The sequence below is a fragment of the Onychomys torridus genome, chromosome 19 (genome assembly GCF_903995425.1).
Source record: "Onychomys torridus chromosome 19, mOncTor1.1, whole genome shotgun sequence".
In the NCBI taxonomy this organism is placed as follows: Eukaryota; Metazoa; Chordata; class Mammalia; order Rodentia; family Cricetidae; genus Onychomys; species Onychomys torridus.
The window spans coordinates 15,982,286-15,999,433 of record NC_050461.1 but is presented as its reverse complement, the minus strand read 5'-3'; the positions used below and the strand labels follow the sequence as shown (position 1 = coordinate 15,999,433).

The 17,148-nt window shown below is 45.0% G+C and overlaps 1 protein-coding gene across 1 annotated transcript; it reads left to right on the top strand.

The window, feature by feature from the left end:
- The first annotated feature begins 11,193 nt into the window (after window positions 1-11,193).
- Tspyl4 (TSPY like 4) lies at window positions 11,194-15,123 on the top strand. Its single transcript, XM_036168599.1, has one exon. It carries the CDS (start codon window positions 11,279-11,281, stop codon window positions 12,500-12,502), a length of 1,224 nt encoding a protein of 407 aa, XP_036024492.1. The 5' UTR covers window positions 11,194-11,278; the 3' UTR covers window positions 12,503-15,123.
- Window positions 15,124-17,148: the final 2,025 nt, after the last annotated feature.

Genomic DNA, 17,148 nt, shown 5'->3' with positions numbered 1-17,148 from the left:
TATGGTAGCATGGGTGGGGGCAGCACAGTGGAGCCCACTCTATTGACGAAGGCATAGGTAGGCTGGCCTGAGGCTGGTCTGAGAACCTGAGCATGGGAGACCTGTGCCTGTCCCTCATCTGCCATATGGTAGCATGGGTGGGCAAGAGATGCCCGCCCCATCAACGGCAGAGATAGGTGCGAGAGCTGGCCTTGAGGTCATAAGAGCAAGATAGCTTCCCCTGCCCTCCCCCCCACCACTCAGGAGAGCAGACCCTGCACCTTACCTGGACAGCACAGTAGAGCCAACCCTGTTGGTGGAGGGGTAGGTGAGCCAGCCCCAAAGCTGAGCATGGGAGAACTATCTGTCTCAGATGCTATCTGACTAGGCATCTGTTATGCAGAGGTGTGGATGAGGGAGAGATGCCCCTCCTTCCACCTCACCCCTACCACCTGTGATAGAGGAGGGAGTTGACCCTCCCCCTTACCAGCTGCATCACTGAGGAAAACAGGTGCTGTTTCTCGCCTGGGCAGCACAGTAGAGCTGACCCTGTAGGCAGGGGTGCAGATGAGATAACCCTGAGGGTGTGGGAATGGGATGGCTGGCCACACCTCCTTCCTCTGCCATATGGTGGTGAGGGCAAAGGAAAGATGCCCCCCCCTTTACCCTGCCATCTGTGGTGGGCAAGGGAGCAGACCCTACCCCTTACCAACTGCAGCTCTCCGGAAAGTGGGCCCCTGCCCTTTTCCTGGGCAGCACAGTAGAGGTGACCCTCTTGGCAAAGGTGTGGGTGAGCCAGCCCTGAAGTTGTGAGCATGGAAGAATTGTTCCCATTACTCATCTGTCAGGTGATGGCATGGGCCGAAGAGGTACCCCTCCCTCCCAAGCAGGTCAACACAAGGCAGGTGGGAGAACTGGCCCTGAGGCCATAACAGCCAGGGAGCTGTCCCTACCTACCCCTCATCAGCTGCAGCACTTGGGAGAGTGGCGCCTACACCTCACCTGGGCAACACAGTAGATCCCGAAGGTGGAGGTGTGGAAGAACCCATCCTGAGATGTGAAAGCCTGAGAACTAGCCCCGCCCCTTGCTCATCACTGCCAGGAGTGAACTAACCAGGGCAATGCTAGAGAGCTCACCCTGGTGGTGAAAACGGGAGAGCTTCAGTACTGATCAACCCTGTAATTACCCGGGCCCAGAACCAGGGTTATGTATTGGCCCACCGGAACATATACACTATCTGTGATCTGCTGGAGCATGGGGGTGGGGCTGTGTGTGTGTGTGTGTGTGTGTGTGTGTGTGTGTGTATTGGGGGGAGGAGGGGAGGTGAGAATCCGGTCCTGTGGGCCCAGGGTTGCATGATGTCCATGACACAGGGCAGCAACAGGATGTCCAGGAAGAGTCCTAGTGAGGGCCCTGTGTTGATGGTGTAGCAGAGACCAGGGACCTCCAATCAGACCAATGATTCTTTACAATGAACGCCTGCATGTAAAAATGGACGGGTAAAGGGGTTTAATGTGTGATTCACTGTGTCACACTACAGCTTCCATAGTGAGATTTTCCCTTTCTTCCTTTTTTTTTTTTTTTTATTAAATTTTATTTTCTTTTATTGGGGGTGGGTGGGTGGGATCAGGATGATGATGTGAAAGACACAAAGAATAAGTAAAAAGAAAGTTTAAAAAAAGATAAAAGAACCAGAGGAATAGTACCTGTTTAAGCTTTTAGATTTTCATTTATTAGTACCAGGTCAAAGCTGATCTTACTGAAGATCTGACTTACAAATTAAGGGATGTGCAATCACCTGGTCACTGTCATGAGGTCTGCTCAGGATCTACTGCCTTGTAAATAGTGTTGATATACTCAAATGCAATTTCCCTAGGGCAATGCCAAGAATGTGGGCCTTCCTTTCCATTTCCGAACATTACAAAGTCCACTGACAGCTTCAGCTCCAATCTATTCCTTTCCGTCACACCTAAACAAGACATTTTTAAGGGTAGCTCTAGTCTAGCAGGATGAACACTATGGATCATATTAGAAATGCCCCACTCAAGGCTGACTGAGAGAATCTCTGGAAGTAGTGTTCAGCAGCCATGTTTGCTCACACTCTAGGATGGAGGTGTATAAGACGAATTGCTAAATGGTCTTATTAATAAAAAACCCAGAGCCAGATATTGGGGTAAAAACTGAGAGATCAGGGAAGCAGAAAGAAGCCAGTCACGTTCTTACCACTAGAAATTCTCAGCCCAAGATACCACTTCCTGTATACCCACGGCTATATGCCTTTCTGTCCCTGCCCTCTTACTTCCTCTCTCTGCCCAGCTACATCACTTTCTCTTTCTGCCCAGCTCTGTCACTTCCTGTCTGTCTGTACAGACCTCCAGACCTCCATTGTTAGTGCTGGGATTAAAGGCATGTGCTACCCTTGCCTGACCTCTGTGTTTACTATAGTGGCTGGCTTTTTCCTCTGGTCTTCAGATAAACTTTATTGGGGTGCACAAATTAAATATCACAAAGGCGGTCAACCATTTTGGCTTCTCTAGGTCATATTAGAAGAGAATTATCTTATTTCGAATGTTAGATTGAAGCATTACATGTTTCCTTTGAAAACTGTCAAGTAACTTATGTATATTGATTAAAAATAGAGTTGTAACTTTACCAAAATATAATTTTCCCAGAAATCTTGAAATCTGTTTTCAAACTATATCAAGATGAAAAGCAAGGCTACATGTTTTTTTGTTTGTTTGTTTGTTTTACTGTACACAAAATTGCTCAGCCAATGAATGTGTTGAAATACTTAAAATTGTTTGTCTTAATTTGAGCTTGTCATAATTCCAGGTTCATCTGGATTTCTATTATAGTTGGAAACATTGCATTGATGAGTAAGTTTTCATTTTGAATACATAGTCTTAACCCATTTTTTTTTCTTTTTTCTTTTTTCTGGAGCTGAGGACCAAACCCAGGGCCTTGTGCTTGCTAGGCAAGCACTCTACCACTGAGCTAAATCCCCTGTCTTAACCCATTTAAATATAAGAATATTAAATCTTTAAGCCAGTTTTTATTATTAAGTTCTACATAAATTCAGCTTTTGCTTCCATAAACAACTTGATAACATACATGTCCTAAACCATAAAATATTTTCAACATTTGGTCTCAACTTAGCTATTTACTTTTGAAAAGTAAATGATGTCTCCATAGTCAACATCAACACTTTAGAGGAATTCCTGAATTGGCTATGATTAGACAGACCCTTGGCCCTTCCAAGATTCACATGTTGGTGACAATATGCATGATATTGTTCATTTATAATGATTTTGTGCATACATTTTGTTGTAGCTAGAGTTTTTCTAGTCCTGTCAGGCCCCTGATCAAGACAAATCTCTCTCACCCACCAGTCCTGCAGCTGCTCAGACCCAACCAAGTAAACACATAGAGACTTATATTACTTATAAACTGTATGGCCATGGCAGGTTTCTTGCTAACTGTTCGTGTATCTTAAATCCACCCATTTCTATTAATCTATAAGTTGCCACATGGCTTGTGGCTTACCGGTATCTTAACATCTCATGGCGGCGGCTGGCAGTGTCTCTCTCCTCAGCCTTCTACTTCCCAGAATTCTCTTCTCTGCTTGTCCCACCTATACTTCCTGCCTAGCTACTGGCCAATCTGCATTTTATTTATACAGAGCGATATCCACAGCACTTCATTGTTATGTTTTGCAATGATACTTCGTCAAACATGGATTTGGGACCATGGTTGCACTGTCTTCTGTTACATTACAACCCCTGTTCTTTATCTTCTGTCTCCAAGGCATTAGCAGTAACTACTAGACATGTTGACAGTGGACAAGAAAATCCCTTTAGCTTATTTTTTACTGCTTGGTATAAATCTTTTGATCTAGTTGTCTTCTAATAGCATGAAAGAAGCCATTTCTTCAGGAGCATGATGGTTATAAATGTTTAACAACAATGGCAAGATGAACTGTGTTTACGGCATCAGTGTGGCGACTCATCACTTAAGCATCAAATGTAAAATCTACTCCTCATAATTCATGCCACTCGGTTTCCTCAAATTGCATGCTTATAGTCTGGTGAGACAAACTGCTTTTAGAAATATTACTCTTAAAGGGGATATCAACCATGTTCCATTCATGATTTAATAAACTTACCACCAGTAAACAGTTCTGGTATTTTTTGCCATTAAATATGCTAACATATAAATAGATTTTGCAATAAAATCCCTCTGAGCTGTGACTTAGACAAGTTTTCTGTTGAAAAGGCAGATTTAAGTTTTTCAGTTCAGTTGTTTTGTTCTTATGACGCAGTCTGTGGAATACACTGAATTTGCCAGCTTGACTTTGCATACAATGTCTGTCTTCTCAAATTAAGTCTGTAAAAATTTGTCCAAATTCCCTGCAATTTAGGCAGAGTGCCTCGAAGTCATCTTTTTTATTTTTGTAGCAACCCTCCTTCATCCATAATTTTTCTTTTTTGATACTGTAGGGGCTATGTTGGAGATGTAAAATAATTGACAAGGGGTTATGTTTGCTTATATCATGAAAAGTAATTGGCAGGAAAATAGGAAGGACATTTGGGCCTTTCCCATCTCACCTGTAGATGTAGCAAGAAGCACAGGGCTGACTGTAGAGCATGGGGGGTGATGTGTGGAGTTCAGTGAGGTGTCAAGTAACCCTAGTGACATAGGGGAATATTTTCCTGTCTTCTAAACAGCATTCAATTGTAGCACGAATTGTTAGAGGGTCTTATTAATAAAATCAAACTCAGAGCCAGGTATTGGGGTGAATGCTGGAAGATCAGAGAACCAGAACAAGCCACAGCTTCCTCACTTTGCCAATTCCTCAGCTGATGTTGTTTCCTCAGACTGGAAGCCTCTGAGTCCTCATCCAAATGGGTCTCAGCTGAACTGCTGCTCAAAAGCCCAAACGCTTAACCAGCTCTAGTTCCTGGTCCTCAAGCCTTTTATACCTTTCTGCTTTCTGCCACCACTTCCTGGGATTAAAGACTCACTTCCTGGGATTAAAGGCGTGAATCACCATGCCTGGCTGTTTCCAGTGTGGCTTTAAACTCACAGAGTGATAGTATTAAAGGCTTGTGTGCCACCATTTTCTGGCCTCTATATCTAGTGGCTGTTCTGTTCTCTGACCCCAGATAAGTTTATTAGGGTGCACAATATTTTGGGGAACACAATATCACCACATTCAATACCTATTGTTTACAATAGGAGACTGCAAGGTTATTGATCACCATTGTGTCTCACTCACCAAGTCACTATGAGCACATGTAACCTATGATGGTACCACATCAAGTGTCTGCACTCAGAAGACAACATCCTGGAAATGCATGCCACCATAAAATTGAAACCATTGTAAACACATTCATGGCTGTTTCAACAATTTAGTGTATGCTCTTATTTTCTAATTCCATCATTTCTGGCTCATTATTTCCACATATAGGTTCAGCAAAAAAGTCTATTACCCAAGATATAAATAACATGGACTGCATTCATTTTTCATTTCAAGCTAAGGCATTTGTACTCTATTGTGGCGGCTTCTAATTTTGTCATAAAATATACCTAAAATTCTAAATATGTATAGCTTGATGTTAGTTTAATGTCCCCCTACCCCGAAGATTATAACTGTCTCTTGTCTTTACAAATATAACTTCTGATGTTTACTGGGCAGATTAAGTTGCTTGGCCACACTTTCCCTCACAGCAGAATGAACCAAAGAAATTCAGATATTTTGGGTTGGGGATTTAGCTCGGTGGTAGAGCGCTTGCCTAGCAAGCGGGGTGGGGGGGGGGGGGGGGAAAGAAATTCAGATATTTTAACATGTGTCAACTGGCTGCTGAGAAAAAAGGAACTGGCGTCCTTATGAAATGTAGAGTAGAACTGGCCGTGGTGGCGCACACCCTTAATCCCTCCAGAGGCAGGTGGATCTCTGAGTTCAAAGCCAGCCTGGTCTAAAAGTGAGTTCTAGGACAGCCAGAGCTGCACAGAGAAATCCTATCTTGAAAAAACAAAAACAAAAAGGAGAAAAAAGAAAAGAAAAAAGAAATGTAGAATTATGTATATTTCTTGGATTTAGTCAGTGGAGTGATGGCTTTTCTAAACATTTTTTTTTTTTTAATTGAATCTTAGGGTATTTCACATCATGTACCCTAATCTCAATCATTTCCCAGTCTTTCCATATCTGCCCTTCATCCTTATAGCCTCCCCCAATCAAAGTTAATAAAAAAGAAAATCTCGTCCACCCCTCTGGGCAATGACCTGCCCCTCTGCCAACTACAGGGTTCCATGTGTCACGTAGTGTCCCCTTTGCCCCATCAGCCCACACTGCTTTTCTTTCAAATGTTCACTGCAATTAGTCATTAGGGCTAGTTCAAGGCCTTTGGCTTCTGCTACCACATCAATCCTGGACCCTCAGAGAAACTCTCAGACATCCTGCTCTTGCCCTGAGTTGGGGGAGATACTGCAGTTATGGATTGGCAGGGCCGGCCCTTTCACGCACTCCAGCGGCTCCACAATGGAGTAGATGTTGGGGTGGGCCATTTCAAAGCTCTGGTTCTGGGCCTGGGTGGTAGTTGAATTGGTCAGCTTGCCAGAATTCCCTCATACACACCTCCAGAGCCATCTCCCGCTCTGCCCAGACGAGGGACAGGACCAGCTCTCAAGCATCTGCACCCCTTTGGGGCCAGCTCTCCCATGCCCATGTCATAGGGGCTGGCTCTCCAGAGTCTCGCCACCAAGGCCAGTTCTCCCACACTGCCCATACGAGGGGGCAGGACCAGGTCTCCCGCCAGTAGCACCAACAAGCGGTTGGGCCAGCTGTCTAGGGTCCTTGACTCTAGGGCCTGCTTTCCCAGGCGAGGGGGAGGCCCCACTCTTCCAAGTGGATCAGCCAGAGAACAGTGGGGGCAGCTCACCCACATCCAACATGGAAGGCAGCTCTCCTGTGCCACTCACTCGAGGGCCAGGACTGGCTTTCCTGACCCCATGCTGTTGGGGCCAACTCTCCCACTGTGTGTTGGCTGGGGGGCAAGAGGAGGTGGACAGGGCCATCTCAGGGCAGTCCTCAGATATCAACACGGCTTCTGGCAGCAGTACAGATGCCAGACATTCTCACAGACTTCTGTCGTAGCATGGGCCACTGACATCAATCCAGACTGGGCCGCATGGGGACAATAGACCTAGACATAGCCCTAGGCCACAGGAGGGGCCCACACATCACCACAGTTTGGGTAGCTGAGCACGGTGATCTCACATCACCGTGTTCCTCACTGCCATCCAGTTCCACCTCTCTTCATAAGTGCAGAGACCCCCTTAGCTTCTTGTTCTTGCCTATCTCTCCACCACATACTTGCTCATTTCTTCCCACTGTGCCTGGTCCAGCGATGGCAGAACACAGCCTGTGGTGTCCTCGCCAGAGAGATAACTTCTAGCAAGCAATTCGTACTAAATTTCCACCCTCTTCAAACCCCAGCTTCACTTAGAACAATACAAGACAGAGCAGTGATCATCTCTTCTGTCTCCCCTCTCCCTATACATTATCGTGTACTATGTGAATTTCAAGAAAGGAAAACAGTCATAATATTTATTATAAAAAGTGATAGTAAATGGATTCGGAACTAGTAAGGTATTAAACTGGAGGATCCCACACAATTAATAATATAATTAATAACTCTTTTCTTCTTTAAGAACTAGGTACATCCCCCACAATTATTAGTTGTGTGAGGGAAACAGACGCTGTAGATCAAATGTTTATGCCCCTCCAATAATATGTTGAAACACAAACCCCAGTGTGAGGGTAAAAGTGGAGTCTTTGAGAATCAATTAATCTGCTTATTGAGGGCTCAGTTGAGGATTAATATGGGATCCCATTAATATGGGATTAGTGCCACTATAAGATCCCCAAACCTCCTCCTCCTCCTCATGTAAGGACATAACAAGAAGTGCTGCTTATGAACCAAGAAGCAGGTCCTCACCAGACAGCAACTCTACTTTGATTTCATAGTCTCCAGAACGCCAAGAAACAAATCCCTCTTGTTCATAGTTCATCCAGCCTAGGATGTGTTGTTATAGCACCCCGAAATGACTGACAGGGTTAGGAGGGCTAGAGAGAGGGTTTAACGCAGGGCCTCGATGGCATGTGGTCTTAATGTTTCAAAAAGTGCTCTCTTAATTGTACATTTTGCATATTTTCAGGATAGTATCGTTAGTGAGCACACAGGGTTCTGAGCCAGACTATGCAGGTGCAGAGCGAGGCTTCACCATTCGATGTGTGATCATAAATCAACTTCTCCTCACTTCGGTTCCATCTGAAGCAAAGTAGAGGTCATATATTTAAGTATGTAAAAGTATACAAAAGTGTGGAGGCCCAAACTACTCAGGGTCAGAGAATCTGAGCTCGCTTTACCCAGCAGGACTGCACAAGGAGATGATTTGGTCATGGGCGTGTTTACCAGGTGTTTGGAAGGGTCTACACTTGGCTGTAAGATGTGCTTTGATCTAGCAAGGGGGAGGTCTTTTGCCTCTCCCCTTGGCATGTTGTAAAAAGCCCTTTGAATAGACCTTCGAGGCTGGTGGATATTGACCCAGGCCCTCCCGGAGCTATCCTGTGTTTCTGTCTTTCTTCTGGTCATCCAGGTCTCTCTTTATATCTGATATTTTCTTATCCTTCTCTCCTCCTCCTAAGAACCTTAGAGAATGTGGGAAAGGTAGGAGCTGGATTCCCACAGTCTCCCACACAAAAGCACAACTGAATATAACTCACAATGAACATATAATTAGAAATATTATTATTCTGAAAAAAAAAACAGTCCAGAAGAATAACAGGGCATAGTTCATAAATTTGTTAATATTTACTATATACTTCAGTAAAATTGTTTCAATTTGATTATTATGTTTGGATTTCTGACTTCCCAGTAAATGAAAACCCTCTATGAGATACTAGCTGGTACTGTATTAAATGTCAACGGAGCTGCTTGCTAGGTAGCATCATTGTCTTGCTGGGATGAGAAAAATGGTCATCATAAAACAACCAAGAATGTTAAAAAGTAAAACCTAGGTAAGTTCTAAATTGGGTGTCGAAAGCCACGAGAACTACAGGAATTCAGAGGATTAACAATGCTAAGGTGGTAAGCAGTACAAAAGACCAAGCCAGGAAGAGGCGGTTTGTCTCTGTAGGGGTGGGCAGCTTGATTTCTCAGTGCTTCCTGGATTCTTGGATATGTTAAACATTGTGATTTAAATGTGCAATGTGATCTCTATAGACATTTAAAGGAGGGCTGGGCTGTGAGGGGTAAACAAATGATTTAGAAGACAGGTATAACCAAATCAAAGATGAAGGCAGGGTTGTTTCATCGGTAGAGAGATAAATCTTTAAAACATAGATAAATACAAGAGAAAAAAAAAGTTCACATGCAGTTTTCTCATTGTTATGAAGTGATATAATAGCAAACTTTTTTCTTCCTTCTGAATGGCCCTGTAACTTGGTTCAGCATTTGATGCTTCTCTGCATCTTGGTCTAGGCTGAAGTCCAAGACTGTCTGTTACTTCCACAACAGTGTGAAGAGTCTTTAGGTAAAGAAACCGTGGGATGGGTTGGGGATTTAGCTCAGTGGTACAGTGCTTGCCTAGCAAGCTTAAGGCCCTGGGTTGGGTCCTCAGCTCCAAGGAAAAAACAAAACAAACGAACAAAAAAACCCGTGGGATGTCAAAGAATAACTTAAAAGTCACAAAATCAATTGCAGCTCAATGTTTACCAAGAAAGTAAAACAACACACTGATTTCAGCTCAGTAAGGCAAGTAGAACATTTGTTAAGAGAAAATGGAAAGGGCCCAGAAAAATAATTGCTATATTTTTTTGCACATTTTTGGAGCTAATCATTTTGCACATTTTTATTTTGTTTGGATAACTGATTTATTTTCTAGCAAGAAGAGGCCAATCTTTGAGTAGGGACAACCAACTTTGGAGCAGAAAGAAAAAACGTTGAACTTCATGATATTCATTGTTAGCCAGTCTCTCTCCAGTCTCTCCTCACCCTCCAGTCTTAGTTGAACCAGGTACCACTTCCCTCAGTAGACTTTTGGGGGTAATGCTGTTTTCCTTTAAACCCTCATTCCCAGACCCGTATTTGAGCATAACCATACTCTGGGGGAGAATCAATTAATTTCCCAATGCAAAGGAGCTGTAACACTTTGTTCTAACAGGCATTGAAACACTAAATATGCAGAATTTATGTCTCTCTGGTCTTACCCATCCTTAAGGGGGTTAACATTGGCATTCTGACTTTAGCAAAGTAAGAGACAGCGGTGATTAAACATAAATTCTCTAAGTTGACTTTCTTCTTTTTAAGTGGATATTTTAAAGAGATGATAATTTAGCTGTCTGGAAAAACAAAACAACAACAAAAAACACCTGATCATTGTTTCTACCCTCACAAAAGCAAATTCAGGCGAATGTTTGTTGTCTTCATACCCACAAGCATGAAGCAGAAACTAAGATTATAACTAAAGGCAAAGGAGCATTAATATGCATCATTTTAGAAATTAAAGTACTCTGAGATTGTATTTCCTCCAGCAATACCTAAAGGCTAAATTTGTGCATATGGCATTCATGTGGCCACCTGTAAGAAGCAGTTTTCTATTCATTCAAAAATGAAGAAATCCAGTCACTTCACAGACATCAGGCAATGTATACCAACATCAAAATCATCACAGAAATAGAAATTAACCTTTTGAATGTCTTGTTTGCATGAAAATAAAAACAGCAACGACACTTCTTTTTCAAAATCGGATTCTGCGCAATTCCTCAGCAGCCGCCATGAATTTCTGTCTGAAATAAAGAAGGCCTGTGAGCTGGCGAATTCGATTTTTTATTTCTGAGAAGCTCGATGAGATCTGATTTCATTAGACAATAGCTCCTATTTTTTAATTTATTTTGAGACAGTGGTTTAGATACTGCTGAAATTAATTCAGAGATTTACGAATACACGTTAATATAATTCTGCATCCATTTATGTAAATAAACGCAATCTCCCAGATATGATTAAATTCACAGCGTCGTGTAAAAAGACAAAAAGAATACACTTGATTGACAAGCATAATTACCTGGGTAGCGAGTTCTCGCGCTACAGCTAGACGCAGCTGCTACCCTGACGTCACAGGTTGCCATGGTAGCAGCAGCCCCGAAGGAAAAGGGGTGGAGCTAAGCACTCACTGCGGTGCTGCGCTGCGTCTGTAGAGGACAAGGAAGACTCCTCTGCAGGGCTGACATCTGCCAAAATGAGCGGCCTGGATGAGGGCAACGAGCTGCCTCTCGCTAACACCACGACCCCCTCCCATGCCCCGGAAGATCTGGATCTGAAGCAGAACCAGGAGCTCCGCGAGGAAACCGACGCGGCGCGGGCGATGGAGGCTGCAGGTGAGGCCGGTGCAGAGGGAGGCGCGCCCCCGGATTCCGAGCACTGCGGCCCTGCGCTTTGCCTTGCAGCGGCTGAGAATCTCGGTGCTGCGGCGGCCGGAGAGGGGCTGGAGGATGCTCCGTCTCCATCCAAGGGCGGGGACGCAGCCTCAGCCCCGGTGGCAGCCGACGACAGCAAAGAAAATGGCTGTCAGCCTGGAGAGCCGCGCAGCACTGCTGGGCAAAAAGCTCTAGAAGCCTGTGGTGCGGTGGGCCTGGGGTCTCAGATGATCCCGGGGGCAAAGAAGACCAAGGAAATGACGGCGACCAAGTGCGCCATCTCTGCAGCCGCGGGGAAGGAGGGGGAAGCGGGGGCGGTGATGCAGGAAAAGAAGGGGGCACAGAAGGAGAAAAAGGTAGCTGGAGGAGGGAAGGAGGAGAATCGTCCCAGGGCCCCGAAGATCAATTGTATGGACTCGCTGGAGGCCATCGATCAAGAGCTGTCAAACGTAAATGCGCAGGCCGACAGGGCCTTCCTCCAGCTGGAACGCAAATTTGGGCGGATGAGAAGGCTCCACATGCAGCGCAGAAGTTTCATCATCCAAAACATCCCAGGTTTCTGGGTCACCGCTTTTCGGAACCACCCTCAGCTGTCACCAATGATCAGTGGCCAAGATGAAGACATGATGAGATACATGATCAATTTGGAGGTGGAGGAGCTTAAGCACCCAAGAGCAGGCTGCAAATTCAAGTTCATCTTTCAAAGCAACCCCTACTTCCGAAATGAGGGGCTGGTCAAGGAATATGAGCGCAGATCCTCTGGTCGAGTGGTGTCGCTCTCCACTCCAATCCGCTGGCACCGGGGCCAAGAACCCCAGGCCCATATCCACAGGAATCGGGAGGGGAACACGATTCCCAGTTTCTTCAATTGGTTCTCAGATCACAGCCTCCTAGAATTCGACAGAATAGCTGAAATTATCAAAGGGGAGCTGTGGTCCAACCCCCTACAATACTACCTGATGGGCGATGGGCCACGCAGAGGAGTTCGCGTCCCACCAAGACAGCCAGTGGAGAGTCCCAGGTCCTTCAGGTTCCAGTCTGGCTAAGCTCTGTCCTTTCAAGAAGCTTCTGCGGGAGAGTCCCACCACATCCTCGGCTCGTCCAGCAGCATGCAGTCACCTGTCTGCTTTCTCTTCCTGTTGGATTGTGTCCTTTGGTTCTTCTAAGTCTCCAGTAGTTTCAAGATTGTGGCTTCCAAGTCTCTGCTCTTCTTTCTCTAGGCCATCACGATGTCCTGCATAGTGTTCATGGTATTCCAAGTGCATGGCCTCCAAACTGCTTCTCTGCTAAGCCCACAATGCTGTAGTTTGTACTGCCTTCCTTTGCATGGCTTGGTCCCTGTCTGTGATCATGGTCTTCTTCCAGTTTTTTAAAGTGGTTCTCTACCACAGGAAAGCTTGACACATCCTTAACCAAGAAACTGGCCAGGTTTCATACTTTCTGCTGCGTCCCTGATATCTATATGTACTGTGATGAACTGTGACGTTGACCACTGCAAGATGGAACTGTATCCCAACCCAGCAGTCAGCCCAACAGGACATTCCAACTGATCCTAGCTGTCTTCCTGGGCCTTTGCTATTTATGTATCCTGCTTGTTACGGGTACAACAAGCAGGTGGCTGGTGGGTTTGACTACTAGGTATGAGTGAAGTAACAGGTGAGGAGTGTTTTACGTTACCACATTGGTCTTGTACCTTTGGTTACTGTGCACCGTGATCAGCTACTGGTGAGTATGGAGGCCTGTGCAATTGCCCACTAGTTCTCTCCTGGTTGAGCTTTGCCCAGGCCGACACTGTTCCTCAGGAACTATCTAAGGACCTAAGCTCCTAGGCAGCCCACAGGACCCCCTTACTGTACTATTATTACCCATGACTCTGTTCGCTGTTGGGCAGGATGTGTAGTCCCATGTGGCAGTGCCCAAGGCACAAATAGCTGGAATGGCGGCTCCCTTCTAGCAGTCAGTTCTGAGCCCTAGCCAACAAAATTACTTCGCAGGTAATCCCCTTCTTCCTGCGTTCACACCCACTCTGATTAAGTAAGTCAAAGCTGCCTGGGTCGGGGCAGTTAGACATCGTTTGTGGCACACAGGGTTTGCTCTGTTTTTCTCCTACTGACTCTTCTCTTTCTCTTCCCCTGTTCCTCTCTCTTTGAAGCAGTTACACCCAGAGACAGAAAAACAAACCTGGCAGCAAGGTGGTGGTGGTGGTTGTTGTCCCCCCCCCCCCAAATCCTCTCCCACCCATTGTGTACAGGCAGAAAAAAGGTACTGTCAAGTAGACTCCAAATCTCTTGCTGCCCTCGCTACATCACCCTTCTCTTGGCAACGTCTGAAAATTCCAAGGGAGACCACCTCCACTCTTGCCTCCTCCTCCATTCTACCAGAGGCTGTGTGTTTCTTAAGCTCTAGTTTGAGAAGCCAGGAGAAGAGGAAGAAGCAGCTCAAGGACAAACTGCAGCCCCTGAGCAGGATGTGAATGAATGCAACTAACACGGCACCGGGTCCCACGTTTCTAAAGACAGAGCGGGTCATTTTCGCGCCTGGGCCTGTAGAATGACCACAGAGCAGCAATGTGCGTCATCCTTGATGTCTGCCCCGCCATGGCCTTTACTTATCAGCTTTTGAATTTCTCTCCTTGTCTCCATCCTAACAAAGGGGGAAGAGGGCTGTAGAGTGCATTGTGGGAGACTCCCAGCATCTCCTGAGGGATGGGGGGTGTGGAGTCTGGATTTGCCGGACATGCTCCTGTGGGTAGGCAGCGGTGCTGCTCCTTGTGCTGAGTCTGCAGTGGTAGCCCTTGCCCATTCCCTTTCTAACTTAAAAGGATTTGTCTAAGGCTCCTCCAGAGCTCAGGAGGTCTGGATACCTTCAGTGGAGGCTGGGAATTTAAGAGGACTGGAGGGGAAGGGTAGCCCATTGCAGAGTGAGTTCTTCTAGGCATGCTGTGATGATTGACGTCTTGCAGGGGCAGGGTTGGGGGCAGGGGTCCCTGAGGCATGTTCCAGTGCAGAATGCAGAAATCAGGTGGGTTGGGATTTAAAGGGAATGCTTGGAGGATTTTCCTATAGTTTTTCCTAATTCTCAACTTCACCAATAGATCTTTTGTAAACAGATGTAAGTCTGGGTGTTTTTTCTTCATGTTCGAGGAGTGACCTTTGTCTGTGGGAGATCAATGGTGTACACTCCTTATCCCACTGTGCTTGACCAAACCCTATTATTCCCTGTCAGCTGACTGGCAGAATTGATGTTTACAAGCCTGCCTCTTGCTTCTAATTGAGACCAAGTGCAAACATTTGAATCTCTGTCCTTTGCAGTATGAAGACCTCCGTGAATATTCATTACTAGATTTAACTTATTCTGGGGTCTGTTCATATACAGCTGTACTCTTAGAAACACAATCCGCACAATGTGATCTTTAAAGTCTGAAGACTTTGTAAACTGTTCCTATGTCTTGTAAAAGTGGTTTCAAAAAGAAAAAATGTAACTTGTCTTACCGATACTTCTTGCTGTAGTGATACTTGACATGTTCTTAACAGTGTGGGGGCTAGCATTGCTATCACACTAAATGAGAACCTTAGTCCTTTGTCTTCTCCTGTGTGCTTGAAGGAAAAATGTTACTGTTATGTTTCTTGTCTTCACCAAAAAGAAATAAATGAATAAAAAGCTGCTTTGTGCTGTCTGGGCTAATACAGGTTGGGCAATGATGAAATGCTTCACCTCTATCCACAGGGCAACATGAACTGAGCAGATCAAATATATATATATATTTTTGGCCAGCAGGTGAGAGGCTCTCTGAACTGGTTTTGAGGCTGCAGAGAGAATAACTGGGGGAACTGGGTGTGGCAGCAACGTTCTTGACTGCAGCTCTTCAGAGTCTCAGGAAGGAGGAGCTGGAGGCTGGAGTCGGAGTCAGCTTGGGCTACAAAGCAACTCACAGGCAGCTGGGCTGCCGTGTGTGTGTGTGTGTGTGTGTGTGTGTGTGTGTGTGTGTGTGTGTGTATACAAGATATAGTCTGAATACAAGATGTATATATGGAATATATATGGCACATATATCTACATATTTCCATATAGAGCTTGTATTGAGACTATATCAAAGGAAGGAAATTAAGATCTAAAACTGAGGAAGAATGAAAAAAATAGAAATTCAAGGGAATGGCGCAGGCGCAGGGCTGTAGGAATGAACCAGCTGTTTGGCAAGTGATGTCGACGTCTATTTTCACGGTAGATTAAGCAGACTAGAAGCCATGTTAACCTGCGGGGAGTGACGCTGTCTCATCAAAGGAATACCTTTGTTAGACTAAAGCTGAAAAGAAAGGAACGGCGGGGTACAGCAGCATGCTCTGACTACATCTGGGATGGGAAAAAGGCAGAGGCCAGATGGTTGACCTGCAAAGGGAAACCCAGCTCTCTTAAATCTGTGAGCCCAGAAATCATATTAGCAAGACTGGCATGTAGGAAACGTGCCAGCTGCAACTTCACGGACTATGCAGCTACTTGATACTTTAATTTAGCAGAAATCTTGGTCCACTTGTCAAATTTTTGCTTAGATGGCTAAAATATCTGGCTATTCATTTTCATAAACCACGTAGCATCCATACCTTCCTTAACAGAGATAATGCAGAAGTATTTGGCCTCTAAGCCTTTATGGAGTAGTGGCTGGGAAAACTATCACTAGTAACTGAAATGGTGACATCTTTTAAGTCTATCTAGATACATTTCAGTCACAAACTCATATTCTGGGCATTCCTATGAACTGTTTTGTCTTTTGAGACGGTGTTACCATGTCAGTAGCCCACGCTGGTTTCCAACTCTTGATCGCCCTGCTTCTGTCTCCCTAAGGCCAGGATTACAGATGCGTACCACTGAGTACTCCTTTCCAAGCACCACACTGCTGCAGGGAAATCATTTAGCATTCACAGATCCCATGTTTCTTACAGAAGCTATTTTCAGCTCCTTAAGACAGACCAAGGGAGGTGCTGCTAGGAAAGATGGGGAAACGGGTAGCTCACAAAGGGAGTCTTTCTAATGACGACAGTATTGTAAGGGATAAAAATCAGGATAGGTCCTTAAAGGATCATAAAACCCCACTGGGTATGATAGAAAGTTCCCTGCTTTTTAGTGCACATGACTATGAAAGAAGACACATGGGCTGGAAAGATAGCTCAGTGGTTAAGAGCACCTGTTGCTCTTGCAGAAGATTCCAGTTTGGTTCCTGGCACCCATATCTAGTGGCTCATGAATCATTTATAATCCAGCTTCAGGGGACCTAATGCTTTCTTTTGGCCTCCATGGGCAGTTGCATGCATGTGTACATACAGACAAGCAGGCACACACATACATAAAAAATGATACAATAAAAATAATAAACAGCTTTTTGATAATATTCTTTTTAATTAAAAAAAAAAAAAAAAAAAAAAAGGCCGATTCACCATTATGTATGGGTGCCTGGTGCCTATAGAGACCAGGAGGCCAGAAGAGGGTTTCAGATCATTTGGAACTGGTGTTACAGACAGCTGTGAGCTGCCTAGGTCTTCTGCAAAAGCAGCAAGTACCCTTAAATGCTGAGCCATTCACCTCTCCAGCTCCCTCTTTTTAATTTTTATGATACTACTTAATGTTTTTTTTCCCCTATTTTAAAGCTTCATTTTATTTTTATATATCATTGTGTGTATTTGGACACAAGTATGTCACG